We start from the raw sequence: 17,486 nt of genomic DNA, 5'->3' as shown, positions 1-17,486 counted from the left end.
GCCACACCCTATACTACTTTAAATTAGAGAGTATTTCTCATTTTAAACTCTACTTTGAAGAAGAGTGGCAAGCCAGCCATGGGAACTTGCCGCTAGCCATGAAAATCGATGGCTTCAAGCAATCAGAGGAGAAGAAAAAGTTGAAAAAAAAATGGATTAACCATTTTTGAGTAACTAAAGCGTTCAAGGAAAGTGGAAAATACACATTTTGTCTCCGAAAAATGTATTTAATAAGTACATATTTAAAGGAGTTTATGTCCTCAATAACTATTCTCGGAATTCAAATGTCTAAAGAAAATAATTGTACAAATTTAGGGCCGCCTATGTATTTAGCCACCTATCTTTTATTCAACAGTACAATATATCAAAATTATTCAACTACGTACATTGAACCAGGTACAAAAATGATTACAACATGGCACGCAACAAAGGTACTAGAAAGGTTAAAAACAGAGAATTGCACAAATTCTTGGGTAATCTTAGTAGTAGGAAACCATATGTTTAGGTACATAGTATGGTCGACTCGAGGTCGTTTTCTTTGTCTCTACTCCCCTCATGATCGTTAGCAAGACTGTCCTTTTTCGCCACCTTACTTTCCTTTTTTTCAAACGTTGCCAACACACAGAATGACAGTGACACTCCCCCAACCCCCACTCCCCCCACCCACCCCTACACCCCAACTCCCACAAAACCAGAATATACTTTGCTCTGTTGTGCAAAATTCCCTTTCCCTTTTCTTTCATCCCTTCAAATTTTCCATCATTTATTTTGTATTTTGTACCCACTCTTGTTGCAATATAGGTATGGTTTTCTTTCAAGAACTCCTCTTCACTTTAGGACTCTCGTTGCTTTTTTATGCCATAATTGTCAAGCTGCATCCGCATAGTTTCATGCAAGGTAGATACTATAGTTGGAGTCTTCAGTCTAGTGTCACAGCTGTCCCGTCTAGGTCAAAAAATGACGCTAGTAAGAAAAGTGCTTACTATATCAAAGACTTAGCAAGAAGGAATGATCAGAAAAGCAAAGAATTGAGGGTCAAAAAAGTTGTCGAGGAAAATCCTATGGAGGATGTTGGCATATTTGGAACTGCAGTATTAGAAGAAAAGATGAAGAAAAATGAACAAGAAGTGTCAAAGGAAGAAGGTGAGACATACGTTAAACAAAATGTCGGTGGTGATCATGACAACGGGGTGAAAGAGAAAGTAAGTGACAAAAGTTGTTATGTGGCCCCGAAATTTCGGGAATTTGAAATTGGGTCCCTGTATTATGTTGAAGAAATTCCAGAGGAACTTGAATTTCAAGAAATTGAGAACAACCCAAGTGAGAAAGATGGGGTGGCAAAGGAGGGAGCTGGAAATTTAGAAAAGCAAGATGTATTAGTGGAGGAAGATGACAAGGGGTTATTAGAAGATTGGGAAGGTATAGAGAGAACAGATTTGGAAAAGCAATTCGGTGCAGCGGTGGTATTTGTTGATTCCAAAAAGAATGATGAAGTTCTTGACAATGAGTTGAAGATGAAGCTTTATGGGCTTCACAAGATAGCCACTGAGGGGCCGTGTTATGGACCGCAGCCGATGCCGTTCAAGCTTTCAGCTCGTGCAAAATGGTACTCTACTTTTTTCTTATCTATGATTCTAATTAATTTTGTCTTGAACTTCTAAAACGATAAATAATTTGGGACAACTATTTTTAGAAATCACCTTGAAACGGAGGGAATAGTAGTTTGGATGTGTTAATTGAGCATTTAGTTCATCATAGATGCATGGGAGAATGATCAAAACAAACGGACTAGGCTCAGCTTCCGTAAAAAATATATATAATAAAAGTAGTTTTGTAACTTTTTAAGGTAAATTTAGTTACTTTAATGTGATAAATAATAGTAGGTTCATAGTGGATAAGATAGTTTTTAAGTTGTGGAACTAATTGTCAGATATGCCCTGAAGCTCCACTCAGTTGTGGGGGTTCAATTTCTGAAGTTTGAAAAGATCCAAATACACAATTGTATTCTTGTAAACACAGGTCCTATTTACCTCCTCTTGCTATGTCTGATCTCCTGGAAATCATCAGACATTGGGACCTCGGGCATCATATCTAGGACCAATTGGCACCAAAGAAAAAGAAAAGTTGGAACTATGGAACTGAAACTTCAAATCCAAAATTAAAGTCGGTTTAATTCCACACAAACTGCATAATGTCTGAATATCTTCAGAGTAAAGAACAACAAAAGTTTAACCTATACTTGCATATATAGATCTCAAAACCATGCATAGAAATGTTAATCATGAGGCCTAAAATGTTGTATTCCCAAAATTTTGGTATCCAATGCTGCAGCATTAAACGAACAGCATAATACGCATAGTTCATTAGGAAAAACTTGAGGTATCCTTGTCGAAAATTTCCAGATTTCAGACCCTTTGGCAACAGGCTATGTATGTTATATTTTGAATTTAACAGTTTGTTATATATGCTGTTCAGGAGCTCTTGGCACAGGCTAGGAGATATGAGTAGGGAGAAGGCTATGGAAAAGTATGTAGCCCTTCTCTCAGATAGAGTTGCAGAATGGAAGATAGATAAGACTGATGTAAGAATCACTGAATCAGTTTTATATACAGCTCCCTCTTTCTGATGTTTTACAAATTTTCTCAGTGATTAGTTGGTAGAGGGTAGCACTAACTGCTTTCTTAAAACTGAACAAATTTCCTCTAAAAGTTCTGTTCTCTCGCTGATAAATTGGTGGCAGGTTAACTATGAACTGATTTCTCGAGACATTGAAACATCTCAGGATAGACGGCACTTCTGCACAAGTTTCTCGGTTAAGATGAAAGGTACCTTTCGCCAAATTATTGCCATGAAATAAACCACATTGAAGACTTTCTTTCTGAATTGCATCAAGTTGATATGCTTATAAATCCGTCAAAAGTTGTAAAGCTATGTGATTATGTCCATTTGAGTTACATACTGTCTTTTTCTTGTAGAACAAAGCTGTTTTGGTTAAATTACTTAACAGACTCATGAAGAAGGATTCAGATGCCAATGTACTTTCTTTTTCCTAGATGGTTGTCCTTGCTTTAATTTTATATCATGAAGAGTTTTCTGTGTGACTCCTAAGTTAATTGAGCATGGGAATTCAGAACTTTGCTCCACACAAACCCAACTCAAAAGTGATTAAATTTGTGAGAATATTTGTTTAGTTACCAGGCTCAATGTCTTAGCCTACAAAATTTCACAGTTCAGAAACATGTCGACTATCATGTGCTTTTTCGACATCTTGATTTGATGTCTTCAGCTTCTTGTCTTTCTTCTTTTGATTTCTAGTTTGGATTTCATTTTGTCTTGCTCTTTTGTTCTTCAGAATTATAATATGGTAAGGTTCATAGCTTGGATTGAATCATAGAAATGCAAATGCTTGAAGAGCAGCATGTTAAGTCGCATTCTTGTGGTGGTAGCTCTCCATTAAAGAGTTTTTCTATTTTCTCTATGCAGCTTTCCAGACTGGTACCTATGAATGGGACCAATGAATTTTATTGTGGTCACTTCAGTTATTTGCATGAGAGTCGACGTGCAAAGTTTATAGTAATGTTCCAGTTCTGTAAATTAAACTGGTCATATGATTGTCTTGTCAACTTCTCTTCTCTGTATTCAACTAGGTAGTATGTATATAGACGTTTTGCGAGGAACTGAGTAGTAGTGCTACAATGGTGCCTCGGTCATGGATACATGTAATGTAAAGGCAGGTTAAAATAGTGCAATAGTGCACTGAAAGCACCAAGGAAGTTGTTGATTCTTCTTAGCCACCGGGTGTAAATGTATACTTTCCTCAGTAATCTATCCCTTTTGCTAGCTGTATTCAGTTTACTCATACTTATGTCTTGCCAGTGACGGAGCCACATTCAATCGACACCCCTTGGCCGAAAAATTACATTGTAGATAAATTTTTCTGTTTTAAAACTTACCCGCACCGGGTGTTTACACCAAACCAATAGATATATAACATATTTTACATGGATTTGCCAATAGGCAGGAAATAGTGCCATTGAACAGACTTTGTTGGCCTCTTTTATTTATTAAAAATAAAATAAAATGGGAGGAACTGTGTTAGTAAACTGGATCTGGAACTGTGTTAATGAGCTAGTACATTGCCTTCTTAAAGGGAAAGGGAAAGGGAAAGGGGAAATGCAAAACCAGATGGCTTCCTTAAACGTCAAAATGGCTGTTGCACTGTTTGTTACTTGGTGCTTGACTAATAAGACACACAACTTTTCTTGTTCGTTTAATAAAATCTCTTTCTTTTAGCGGCAGACCGGCATGTGGTGCTTACTGTAGCATCCCTTCCAACCTTTCCGCAATCCAAAACTAATTGTAAATCTTTTTTCCCCGTCTTATGACCAAGAAATTCGTGAGGGTCCGTGACACATCAAAATTCAGTTAATAATTTAGTCACTCCTCTACCATTAAGTCACTTATATATCAAGACACAAGTTTTTGTCTGCTGTAGGATTAAAAGATCCATACGTCATAAAGTGTGCTCATATCCACAAGACCAAAACATCGGATATTAAATTCCTTACTCGTTATTAAAAAGGGAGTTGTGCAAATCAAACTCTCCCCTTAAAATGAACATAGGCTTGGTCAAGTGAAGTAGCCACTCTACTTAGGTGACGTCTGTTTAAAAAGCACCTGAAAAGAATTTTCCAATTTCTTTTTAATTTTTGCAAAAGGTCAAAATTCTCTCTCTTTTTTTTTTTTAATCAAACAGCATTACAGACCGACATTGTTTTGGTCCAATAGTCTGAATACTCTGAACTGGCTAGCCAGTTTTCGGATTGGTTATTCAAAAATAGCCGGCGTTTGTAAAATCATTAAAAAATAGTCACTATTTTGCTACAACATCGAAAATTCCAGCAAATTATACTGGAGATCGATGCACCTGCGTATGAACTTCCAACATATTATGCTGAAACTCTAACACGCGGAAAGTTCCAGTATAATATACTGGAGATGGAGCACCGATGCTCCAATCTCCAGTATATTATGCTGCACCGGTATATTATATTGGATCCCCAATATATTATACTGGAGTGTTTTTTCGGATTTTGAATAGTATTTTATTCAGATTTATCTTTACACAAGAAGTGGTTAAATTTTGATTACTTTTGAAACTGTGGCTATTTTTGGATGACCGCCTCTAAATCTGGCTATTTTTGAATTTCACCCCTCTGAACTTCTCTAGTGAACACTGGTTCTCTTTCGAGCCCAGAAGCAAACAATTCTGGGTTTCAAGAAAGCAGCCCAATTTAGGCTGGCAAGCGAGTTCCCAGTCCCCCGGAACGATCTCACTTTCATCTGAATGCGATGAATCAACTGATGAATCTGTTATTCATTTCTTTATCTGCAGCTGAAACACACAAGTAATCCAATTTTTTGAGATCGGGCGAACTTTCTTCCCTCCCGCCCAAACTAGCCATGGGCGTAGTAATTGAGAGGGATGTGTGGGAGCCAAATCCAACAATGTATTTATTCATATTCGTATCATGCTGCTTGTCCGTCTTCTGTTTGCCAATCAAATCCAATAGCGGCGGCAGAAGTTCTTCGGTCTTTGATCATGCCCCTCCCTCTTCTTTCATTCGTTTCCAAAGACGTTTCCTCCTCCTATTTTCTCTTTCTTCAGGTATTCTTAAGTGTTATGTACTCGGTGCAATTTACTCGATATATATGTTATAGCTATGATTCATATCAAACTACTTTCACAGTTATGGAAGGCTTATGGGAAGTATTTGGAGAATATGAGATGGCATACAATGGCATTAGTAGGGAGCAGATGATTGTTTCTCTCTGTCTTGGATATGTAGCTGCTCTCTTTGGTGGTATTTTTCTAGGCATGCTCTCTGATTTGATGTAAGACTTCTACTGATTTTTTCTAAATTTACTTTCTGTTTCTCTGATTCCTAAGGGGAAAAAAACTCTACTTCCATTAATTAAAAAAACTGAACAACAAATTCTTATGATATATTACCTCCCCTCCGATTTATATGAGGGAGTTCGACTAGACACATAGTTTAAGGAAGAAAGAAGTTTTTTTTTTTAAAAAAAAATTGTGGTCTAAAATAAGGCACATGCATCACATTAAGTTAAAATAGAAATTTTAAAGTCAAATTATTTCTAAATATAGAAAGATGTCGTTTGTTTGGAGACAGACTAAAAGGAAAGAGCGTCACGTAAGTTGGAACATAGCGAGGACGTTACTCTTCTTTCATTTTTTGAAAATCTATACTACATATTTGGGGAAATTTCTATAAGTACATCATACTTGGGGAACTATGAATTTGCAACTCTTCTGTATTGTGCCATTAGCATGAATATGGAGTGCTTTCTTTAGCTAGGATGTGTTTTCAAGTATATGGTGCTGCGCATGTTTACTATTATTAAATTGATTATTGCTATCAAGTTGTGATGGAATTACCATTTAACACATCTCCCCGTGCAGTGGCCAGAAAAAAGTCTGCTTGTTATTCTGCTCGCTGCACCTTTTTATTGCCATATGGAAGAGGGTAACTGCAGATCCAAGTGTTTGGCTTGCTAGCATCTGTCTCTCTCTTGCGTCAATGATTTTTTTCTTCAACTTTGAAACAGGGATGGTTGTTGAGCATGATAAGGTATGTCTTAATAACTTCTTTTCTTTTTCTTTCTTTAGGGAAAGGGGGGTCATTTGCTCTGCATGTGAGAAGTACAAATGTTTGCCACCTGCTAGTTCGAGGTTTTTTGTCCTTTTATATTTTATTTGGCATAAATGAATGGAGCAAAGAGAAAAAGGAGGGAGCCATATAACTATATTCTTTTGAGAATAGGTTTCTTAGCTATCAGTTGCAGCTCAAGTGCTTTTAGTTGATCATTTGCCAAGTTCATGTTAACTTTAGGCGCAAGTTCAGATTTTATCAATGACATTGGAATTATGTCAGTTAGTTTCATATAGTTACTAAGATATAGTCTCTTTACGGTCACTATTTGCAGCTGGGACAGAGGCAAGACTTGATGAATGACATGTTTTGGTTAATGACTTTTGCTGAATCTGCATCTTTCATTGGAAGCCAAGTGCTTGGGAATTGGTTAATTGGTGGTAATGGAAAGAGAAGCATGCTTTCTCCTTCCGGTGCAGTTGTGGTGTTGGCTTTTATTGCTCTGATTCACGTTAGCCGGAGGTGGAAGGAAGATCCAAAATCAACTAGTCTTAAGGATTATCACTCTAAATTTCATACATATATACTCAGTGGTACAAGTTTTCTGCTCTTGTTCTTAATTCTTTTACCTCTTCAGGACCTTTCCCTATCATGTACATATACAATAATGTGGGCGGAGTCACTAATGGTGGTTGGATAGCGACGAAAGTTATGGACTTTTTCCTGTTGTGTTCAACTGTTCATGCATTCCATATTGAACTCAATGGGCTCACATTACCAAAGGATTTAAGTGAGATAAGTATGTCCATAGAGTAAAATATCTAGGTCATATCTAACCTTTTGTTTCTTATGTTATTTAATCCACTTTAAGAAACTAGAATTTTTTGGATGATCATGATATAGTATGGCCTGACAGTGTGAATATGCATATGTATGAAACAAATCATATGGACGATGAATGCAGCATGATAGTCTTTGGAATTCAGCTTGGTTTAATTTTTTCTGTTTAATGCACAAATAAGTCTAAACAATGAACAATTTTTATTGTTGGCAGATAGAAGGATATGGCTTTTGTCATGGGCACAAGCTTCTGTTCACTTCTCCGTTTCAGTTTTTTGGATCCTTTGGGCTCCGACCATTGTGGTATGATTTTCACTGCCTTTGGATGGATGAAACAAACTTTACGAAAACCTAATTCTCTAATCTACCTAAATATGTAATTATTTTCCTTCTTTTGGATTGGTGTGCTAATGAAATATTTCAAGAAACCACGCATGACATTTCTCCCTCCGTCTTTTTTTAAGATCAGTGTTACTCCCTCTATCCTTGTTCAGAGGGATCTTATGGAGTTTCTGGATAGTACACATGGAAAACACAAGTGTGACTTCTGTAACCTTACTCTTTAAAATTAGTTGTTGAAGTTTGTAGCTGAAGTTTATTTTGTGAAACAACACAGTCGATGGTCAGATTTGAATTGTAAGTCAGAATGAAGGTTGTCAAGGGAAAGCTGTCATGACCCAATTTTGGACCGTGACCAGCGCTCAGGAGCTAGTGCTCCTAAGTAAGCCTCATCGGTATTTTACAGAAAATCGAACAGAGTTTCCCCTGTTTTTGGACTATCCAAAAATAAACCTGTCTTAGAAATCAACAACACAACCAACCTATATCGACCAAACAAGCTATAATCCTCATTCACGAAATATTTCCAACACAATAATACTAATTTCATCTCCAAGTATATGATAGGGAAGTCTAATACGAATCACGAGTCTATATCAACAAAAGAATACTTACGACACTCATAAAAATGACTATGGAGCAACTCTAAGAGTTTCAAGAAAGAGACTATAACAAATAAATAACAATCTTTGCCCACGCGAATAAATGCGGGGCTCACCAAGAACTGCCAACTCGTGTACTCTAATTAACAGAATCCTTGCCTGCGTCTACTGCTGTCTCTGTAAAAATAATAGCTAGAGGTGAATCGCTAGCTCAGTGAGTAATAATATTTAACCACAACCAGTTTTTTTTAATAGGGGACAAGTCAGAAAACATGCTTGTATAATAATTACAAAATAAAATGCCCTTTTTTAAAACGGTAATAATAATTAGTCCCATCATGTGTTTGCTGTAACAAAATCAATTAAATAATTCAGTAATAAACTTGGTAAATAATGTGTCATACCAAATCTATATATTTGGGAGGTTTTCAGAAAATGATCATGTAATCTGTATCACTGTGTGGACCCCTTCGTAAAAGGAGTCAAGTATAACTGTAGGTCCCTACTCGAGGGAAAACTGTAACTGTATGCTAGTTCTACCTTCCCACTAGCGAGGGCTATAACTGTAATCGGTAATCTGTAAATACAAGGTGCACCAGGTCTAACGAACCCGCCGTTAGCTACGGGATCCTTCAAAGTCTCCTCCCATTTATACTCTTTCTTGTAAATAGTAAATACTCATACAAAAGCATTTTCAAAATAATAAAGGGCATATCATTCCTTATCAAATCTTGTAATTTTATTTCGGTAACAGTAATCATGTCTCAAGTAACAGTAAAACATGTCTAGTAACAGTGAGAATACTTCAAATAACTGTAACATCTCAAGTAACGGTAAAACATATCTAGTAATGGTGAAAATATTTTGATTAATCGGTAAACATCTCAAGTAAACTGTTCGGTATCATATCAATTAAAAGACTTGTCCCACATGCAATTTCAAAGCATCGGTAATGCATTTATTTTCAAAATCATATATAAACCATGCAGGTTATGAAAGCACAAATTGTGGTAAGATTACTACTCACAGTACTCGTGTCGAAATACCAAACTCGTCGCCTCGAGCGATCTGTACGACTTTCTTCAATCAATCTATAATCACATCAATATCGATCTTGTGTTAATTGCCTCATTTAGGCTAAATCCATCACTAATTTAGAATACCCAATCCTCCGAGTTTTATATTTTATCATCAATTCGCCGAATTATATTTACCCATGCTACAGTTACATTGACCAACTTCCAATTGCATAATTTGCCCAGAATAACTCTTATTGGTATTTAATTTCTTATACCTTGTGAAACCCTTCAAATATATGAACTGAGATAAAAAATAACTACCAGAAGAAAGGAACCCAGATGAGAAATTCGAGTATTATCCGTAAGAACCAGTGCGTTTTTAAATTTTCTCAAGGTTTGGCTCTAGCCTCTTTCTTCTTCTTCTTTTCCTTTGTTTCCTCCTCTATCGTTTTTTTTTCTTTCTTTCTTTGTTTTTAGATTCTGTTGCTTAGCAGCAACTTTTCCCCTTTTCCCTTTTTGTTTTCCCGTTTCTGTTCTTATGGGCTTTAGCCCATTGTCCTAATTTATTTATTTTTTATTAAAGACATATATGCCCTTAAGCATTCTTCTTATTACTTTGTGCCGAGGGTGAGATGGCATTGTTGACTTGTTGTGTATGGCACAGCTGGATGCAATCTAGTGTATAACCAAGTCTATGCTCAATGTATTTTGTAAATTAGCTATTTTAGGATCCATTTTCCTGTAATTTGACATTTATAAACATGTCTTTTACACTCCCTCACAAACTTTGGAACATTACTGATATCATGAAAAATCGGATTTTATTTCCATTCTGGCTCCAGTATCACCATGTTTGTTCCTTTATCTGAAAGAATTGATATTTCCTCTACTAAGAGTTTGTTATATTTCTAGGCAGATGGCAGAGAGGTTCTGTTAGGTTTAATATATCCGTGTTTGCTCGGCGCTAAGATGCTAGGAAGCACTGCATTTCCGTGGTTCTTCAATGGACCTTTATTACTTCGAACAGAGGACTGCTTAGTGTATGCTTTTGTTGTTATGGGATTCGTCATGTCCATCGTAGCTTATGATTATCAGGTAGTTTAGTCATGTACTTTTTTTATGCTGTTCAGATATCAAGCTTTTTAAGTCAATTTTATGATTTGCCATGTTATTGCAGGAAATAAAAGTTCTTGTGATGCTATTCTCAATATTTCATGCTTGCATGGGACTGGTTTTGCCTTCATTTGCCAGATTGAGAACCATGTAACTTACAATACTGTACTATAAATAAATCATGATTTCTTAATTATCTCATATATTTGGTGGAGTCTTTCTTTTGCTCAAGTTTGTTTTCTTCCTATACTATGCAGGTACGTGCCTAATGAACTTCGCGGAGGAATGATGAGTTTATCTCTTGCTCCTTCAAATGCTCTCGTGTTATTTTTTCTAGTGCAGGTCTGTACTAAATACATCCTTTAATCTGCTATCACATTAAGAGAAACCATATACACTTTTTACAGGTACATCTTGTGTGCTCTAAAACCCGTTAAAGAACGTCGCATTTGGATGGTAAGCACCTGGATGCAGGTTGCTTAGAAATTTAGGGGTCTCACGATTTATCAACATCCTCTGCAGCCAAGATCTAGCAACCCATCTTCTCTTATTCTCTTCAGCCCTCTCTTTCCTTTTTCCTTCCCGCCGAAGTAAACAATCAAGATGTATGCTAGAGCATGAAGAATATGCATGAGAAGTTCTGTTTTTCAACCTCATTTATATATTTGCGCTCACAGTTGTGTATTTGAATCATCAGCAACACCTGTTTTCTATGTTCCAAAATAATATTGGTGCATGGACCTATTCTGAAAGAATGACAAGTTAGTGTATCCTATATATGTACATGCATATTTGCCACGAAGACAGGAATAAGGTGCAATTGTATATGTAGACTAGGGACAGGGGAGTTTTCAGTGGATTGAACTTTTGCATCTGGTTTTATTGGCTGTATATGCAAAATGCCAAACATTATCATGAGACTTCTAATTTGTATTTCCGGTGATTTGGTGAATATTTGATACTTCTGATAATCTTGAATCTTTTGTAGAGAGGTTGCTACCTGAATATTGAAAATTTAACCATGATAGCAGCTGCTGCACTTGGTCTCTTTTCCGCTGCTGGATGCATGTATATGTTGAAGCGGCTGGGAAAGCAACCACACCAGAACTGGCATAAGTTGTGACCCCTTCCATATCTGAAGCTCTTTTATCAGAATTGAGTAGCTAGCTCCTGCATGTTGCCCGTTGACTCAAAGATGGTGAAACTTTTAAGCTTCATACTTTCATGAAGAATGCGAATGACATCCTCTTTTAATTGGAAATCAAGGAAAGATGCAGCCTTTAACGAGGTATTTTGAGGAGATTCTACGTGAGAGTTCAATTTGGTTTTCAACACACTTTCCATTCAGATGCATGAGACACTAAAAACGAACATTTTGCAGTTCACTGTTCGGCACGAAGGTAATATCATAAGGAGAAACTAACTCACACCTCGTGTTTACTATCATAGAAGCAAGATAGCATTGGTGGTAGAATTTGGGTTTGCATTTCATCCCCTGGAACAGCTCTCCGGCTTTCTGATGACTGGTGGAACTCTTATCGATGGTCAGCAAATCAATATAGTAGGAAAACTACCAGCTATATCTATTTATAAGTAGCTTATTACAAAAATTGATCAATTTATAAAATATTACTATGTTATAAATCCATTTACACATAAGGTGGATATCTAACTTGAGATTTGGAAATCTTGCCATACCTTAGATTTGTTTTCATGTTGTTATAAATCCAAGTGCATAGAAGGTGGATGTCCAACTTAAGATTTGGAAATCTTGCCATATCTTAGATTTGTCTTCATGTTTAGATTTATGTTGATTTTGAGACTCCTAATTAGATTTAGGAAGTTATGTATCAATGCAATTGTATCTATAAATAGGTTTACTCATGAAACTAAAGAAGACACTTTGAAACAAAAGAAAGAAATCTTCCTTTCTACTATTATCATTCTCTTTTATTATTAATCTTATTACATAGTTCTTGTTATATTGCTTTTATTTCATAACGTTGTCAGCATGATTTCCACCTTCATTTTCACAATTACATCCTAGTTGTGTTCGATTCTCCTTCAGGTATATCACTATATCACTATATATTCATTTGGTTTATGGTAACATATATGCACCAGTATGCTATTTATTAACAAATTCATATACTATTAAGCATTTAATTTAGTTGATCATGGTATTGAAGTTCTCTTACCTTGCTTGTTGTTAAAGAAAATATAACATATAGATCTTAAGTGCGTTAAACTAACCAAAACAATTGAATAAATATGTGTGGACTTGCGTAGAGCAAAACTTATCTTCAGGACATTTTACAAAAATAAAATAGTGATAACCAAGGTGACAAAGTAATAATTGTACATACTAGTTTAAATTACTTTACAATTGGTGGAAAGCAATATTTGAATACATTCACTCTTATCACCGTATATGGTTATTCCTCAAAACCCCGTTTATAGTAAATTGCTTTTCTTTTATCATACTGAATATATCTCTTTGTGTTTATTCATATACTCCATAATTCTTGTTTATTTGACATATATATTATATGTTACTTACACCTCTCTCTTTTTTTTATACTACATGTTTAAAATGATCAACTTCTTAATTAGTTGTCTTTATTTTCTTTTTTTTTTACAAATGTATTTTCATTGAAAATTATTTTTATTCTAACCCATTTGCTTTTGTGATTAGTTTCAATATGTCAAACTTGTCAAAACTTGAATTTGTGGCACTAGACATTACCGAAAAAAATTATTTATCATGAGTCCTTGATGCTGAAATTCACCTTGACGCTAAAGGTCTTGGGAATATTATTATAGCAGGAAATGAAACATCAAATCAGGATAAAGCAAATGCCATGATTTTCCTTCGTCATCATCTACATGAATGACTAAAAACTAAATATTTAACTGTAAAGATCCACTTGAATTATGGATTAATTTGAAGGATCAATATGACCACCTAAAACTTACGGTATTACCAAAAGCTCGGTATGAGTGGATACATTTAAGGTTGCAAGACTTTAAAATCGTAAGTGAGTATAATTCTGCTATCTTTAAGTAAGTTCTCTATTAAAATTATGTAGAGACACTATTACAGATGAGGACTTATTAGAAAAAATATTTTCCATTTTTCACGCTTCAAATGTAGTATTACAACAACAATACCGTGAAAAAGGGATTAAGAAATATTATGAGTTAACTCACATGCCTACTTGTGGCAAAGCGGAATAATACTCTATTAATAAAAAATCATGAAGCACGTCCCACTGGGTCAGCTCCATTCCCCAAAGTGAATGTTGTAGCAACACATGATAAGTCTAAAAGAAAATAAAATAATTACCGTGGTCGTGGACATGAACGTCAAATGGGACGAAACAATTATCGTCATCATAGTGAAAATAAATAGGAGAATAATAAGGGATCGTTTGGTATGAGGTATAAGAAGGTATAAGGGTGATATAAAAATTTGGTTAGCAAACCAGGTATAAGTTATTCCAATGTTAATTTTAACACCGGGATAACTTATACCTTATAAAAAGTGGGGGTAATTAGCATCGGTATAACTTATACCTTCTTCTTAGAAATTATGCAATTGTCATTCTTAATACAACATACCAAACAATGAATAAACAACAGTCCCAGCATAACTAATCTCAGCATAACTTATCCCAATATAACTTATACTGGTATAAATCGTATTCCAACCAAACGACCCCTAAGGGGTTCTCAAAGTAATCCTTCAAAAGGCAAAATTAATATTTGTCATCGATGTGGTATGAAAGGTCATTGGGCACGTATTTGTCGTACACCAAATTATTTTGTCAAACTTTATCAAACCTCCCTCAGAAAGAAAGAAAGAAAACAATATGGATGCACACTTGACCTTTCAAAATAATGATGATGAAGCAGGTCCCTCAAACAAATGTGATTCTGATGCACATCTTGCATATAAAGACGATGATTTTGGAGGCCTTGCAAATATTACTCATTTAGAAGCTGGAAACTTCTTTGAGGATATTGACCAAAGAACTAATCATCTTATTAGGAAGTAAAGCTATAATAAAAGTTATTATTTTTCATTTATGTTTACAACTAGCTTATTTTTCTTGAGTGTATGTTCATAATGCATCATGTGTTACTAGTTTCTACATTTCTAATGTATTTCTTAATTATTTTTTCTGTTAATCTTTCATATTTCTTATGAAGTATTTTTTGACTTTTTTTTATGAAGAACATGAAAATTCCCCAGTTTTCAATTGAACTCAAGATTAATAAAGATGATATATGTTTTCTGGATAATGCTACAACACACACTAATATAAGAGATAAGAGATATTTCTCTTATTTGGTAATGAAAGAAGTCAATGTTAATACAATATCTTGTAGACAAGATTAATTGAAGGTTCTGGAAGAGCAAATTTATTACTATCAGGAGGAACAAATATGACTATTGATGAAGCACTATATTGAAGTAAATCTCAAAGAAACCTATTAAGTTTCAAAGATATTCGCCAAAATGGCTACCATGTTGAGATTACAAATGATTAAAAGATTGAATATCTTTATATTACTACAATAATGTTTGGTAAGAAATAGATGCTTGAAATGTTACCTGCTCTTTCCTTCGGCTTATACTACACAAGTATTAGCAGGATTGAAACACATGCCATAGTAAATGAGAAGTTTACTAATCAAGATAATTTTATTATTTGGCATGATCGATTAGGCCATCTTGGTTCTACTGTGATGCGTAAAATAATTGAGAATTCACAGGGTCATTAAATGAAGAACCAAAAGATTCTTCAATTTAAGGATTTCTCTTGTGTTACATGTTCTCCAGGCAAATTAGTTATTAGACCATCAATGATTAAAGTTAGGATGGAATCCCCTGCATTTCTGGAATGTATACAAGGTGATATATGTGGGCACATTCACCCCCATGTGGACCATTCATATATCATATGATTTCGGTAGATGCATCTAAAAGATGGTCGCATGTGTGCTTATTATCAACTCGCTATATAACATTTGTGATATTGTTGGCTCAAATAATAAAGTTACGAGCAGAATATCCAGATTATGCAATTAAGACAATTCGTCTTAATAATGCTGGGGAGTTTACATCTCAGGACTTTAATGATTTTTGTATATCAACTAGGATAACAATTGAGCATCTGGATGCTCATATTCATATTCAAAATGATCTAGCGGAATCATTGATCAAATGCCTCTAATTAATTGTTAGACCAATGCTTATGAGAACAAAACTTCCCATTTCAATATAGGGTCATGCTATTTTGCATGCAGTAGCACTTGTGCGGATAAGGCCTACAAGTTATCATAAAGTCTTCCCATTACTATTGATTTTTGGTCCAGGAGACAAATATTTCCCATCTTAGAACATTTGGTTGTGCGATATATGTTCCAATTGCTCCACCACAATGCACAAAGATGGCCCCCCAAAGGTTGGGAATATATGTTGGGTATGAATCTGTCACGCCCCAACTTCGGGAGGCGCAACCGGCGCTCAATTGAGTAAACCCAAATGAGCAAGCCTTATCAAACACTTCCTACCCAACTCGATACAAATAAGGAAACCATGCTTTCATTCATTTGTTTAGACGAGGAAAGATAGTGCATTCTACAAGGTTAGTTTATTATAAATCACAACATTATTCCGTAATTAGGTTCCCAAGATTACATACAATTACACTTTAGCAAAACGAGAATTTGAATTACATCATAGTTCGTAGACCCATCCAACACCCGTACATAACCCACACATATGTCAACGGGGCCTCTAGGATACAAAAAATGAGTTTGACAACGCCGGCAACAAGGCCCCGACTATACCTCAAAAGTGAAAGTCCACAATACAAAGATATACAATATAGCCCCTTGAAGGAGGAAGGGGCTCACCAAGATCTTGAGGAGTGGGATGCTTCGCTACACACGACCGGCACTATCCTCTATGGAGCCACCTACATTCATTTAAAAAAATATAGCGCCCCCGACAAAAGGGACGTTAGTGCCATCAAATAACACTAGTATGTATAAGTAAACACCATCAAATTAGAAAGAACTTTCATACAAGAATAAGAAATCACAAGTATAACTCAAAACTTTAAACGATCACCACATTATCAAATAAAAGAATCATACAACTTTCACATCATTTTCCCATAGCTTTTAGTTTGGGGAATTTCACACTATTCATTAGTTGTTCACAATACTCCCACTATCTTGAACGGGGTCCGATCTCGACCCGATCGGCTAGGTTGCCTCATTGAGACATATGTTTCAATCACAATCTCATTTTTCTTCTTTTCCGGAATTCATTCACAATACCTTTCCAATACCATCGCTATCTTGAGCGGAGTCCGATCTCGACCCGATTGGCTATGCCGCCTCATCAAGGCATTGTTCCCTTCTCATAAATCAATTCATTTCACATATATTATTTCATAGGCACTTGGGGCCACGACTTATCAAATAATTCTTGACACTAGGCCGCATTTCACATCGTTCCCAATTTTCAATATTAGCTTTGCCAGTTAGGACAATAGGTGCACACAAGAGCAATTTAAATTGTAAACATAGATAAGATTTCACGTAGATAGCACAACATATTCAGCTGCAAACTCAATTTAAGGTCTAAACATTTCCAATACATAATTCATACCTTTGCCCCTTTCAAGCTGTCAAGATAACACGTTGATTATATTGGGACACATTTTTCACACACATAAGGTTACAAAACCAACTCATGTAAAACAACAAGCAATGCAACAATTCAACTTTAATCTCACCATATTCACACAAACACCGATGAAGCTCAATTTCTAAAAGACAGGGTTTTAGCTATACATACCTCAACCGAGCTTTCCTTAATG

General features: G+C 35.5%; 2 protein-coding genes across 9 annotated transcripts; both read left to right on the top strand.

Annotated features, from left to right (window-relative positions):
- Positions 1-696: 696 nt before the first annotated feature.
- Positions 697-3,844, top strand: LOC107767141 (uncharacterized). Of its 2 annotated transcripts, none has more exons than XM_016586065.2 (4): positions 697-1,606; positions 2,476-2,581; positions 2,741-2,825; positions 3,353-3,844. In XM_016586065.2, the coding sequence occupies exons 1-4, from the start codon at positions 804-806 to the stop codon at positions 3,358-3,360; spliced, it is 1,002 nt and encodes a 333-aa protein (XP_016441551.1). In that variant the 5' UTR covers positions 697-803; the 3' UTR covers positions 3,361-3,844. The 2 variants fall into 2 exon arrangements, with proteins under 2 accessions (XP_016441551.1, XP_016441550.1); XM_016586064.2 differs by having other exon boundaries at positions 698-1,606; positions 3,484-3,844.
- Positions 3,845-5,232: 1,388 nt separating this feature from the next.
- On the top strand, positions 5,233-12,524 carry LOC107767140 (uncharacterized). Of its 7 annotated transcripts, none has more exons than XR_012707613.1 (10): positions 5,233-5,668; positions 5,751-5,895; positions 6,485-6,653; positions 7,009-7,267; positions 7,729-7,817; positions 10,387-10,569; positions 10,652-10,737; positions 10,995-11,043; positions 11,576-11,875; positions 11,969-12,524. XR_012707613.1 is itself a non-coding variant. In XM_016586063.2 (10 exons), the coding sequence occupies exons 1-9, from the start codon at positions 5,464-5,466 to the stop codon at positions 11,022-11,024; spliced, it is 1,251 nt and encodes a 416-aa protein (XP_016441549.1). In that variant the 5' UTR covers positions 5,234-5,463; the 3' UTR covers positions 11,025-11,043; positions 11,576-11,714. The 7 variants fall into 7 exon arrangements, 2 of the variants coding, with proteins under 2 accessions (XP_016441549.1, XP_016441547.1); XR_001643852.2 differs by lacking the exon at positions 10,995-11,043 and adding an exon at positions 10,845-10,929 and having other exon boundaries at positions 5,234-5,668; positions 11,619-11,875; XR_012707614.1 differs by adding an exon at positions 10,845-10,929 and having other exon boundaries at positions 5,234-5,668; positions 10,995-11,875.
- The last annotated feature ends 4,962 nt before the right edge of the window (positions 12,525-17,486 follow it).

The sequence above is a fragment of the Nicotiana tabacum genome, chromosome 3 (genome assembly GCF_000715075.1).
Source record: "Nicotiana tabacum cultivar K326 chromosome 3, ASM71507v2, whole genome shotgun sequence".
In the NCBI taxonomy this organism is placed as follows: Eukaryota; Viridiplantae; Streptophyta; class Magnoliopsida; order Solanales; family Solanaceae; genus Nicotiana; species Nicotiana tabacum.
Note: the sequence above shows the minus strand (reverse complement) of the source record. Positions and strands in the feature narration are given on the sequence as shown.

What these genes read in the sequence shown, in the direction of transcription:
- LOC107767141 (XM_016586064.2), top strand. Translation starts at nt 804, where the DNA reads ATGGTTTTCTTTCAAGAACTCCTCTTCACTTTAGGACTCTCGTTGCTT. An exon ending in CTTTCAGCTCGTGCAAAATG is followed by an intron (nt 1,607 to 2,475) that starts GTACTCTACTTT and finishes TATGCTGTTCAG; the next exon opens with GAGCTCTTGGCACAGGCTAG. An exon ending in GGAAGATAGATAAGACTGAT is followed by an intron (nt 2,582 to 2,740) that starts GTAAGAATCACT and finishes AATTGGTGGCAG; the next exon opens with GTTAACTATGAACTGATTTC.
- LOC107767140 (XM_016586061.2), top strand. Translation starts at nt 5,464, where the DNA reads ATGGGCGTAGTAATTGAGAGGGATGTGTGGGAGCCAAATCCAACAATG. An exon ending in CCTATTTTCTCTTTCTTCAG is followed by an intron (nt 5,669 to 5,750) that starts GTATTCTTAAGT and finishes CTACTTTCACAG; the next exon opens with TTATGGAAGGCTTATGGGAA. An exon ending in TCGTAGCTTATGATTATCAG is followed by an intron (nt 10,570 to 10,651) that starts GTAGTTTAGTCA and finishes ATGTTATTGCAG; the next exon opens with GAAATAAAAGTTCTTGTGAT.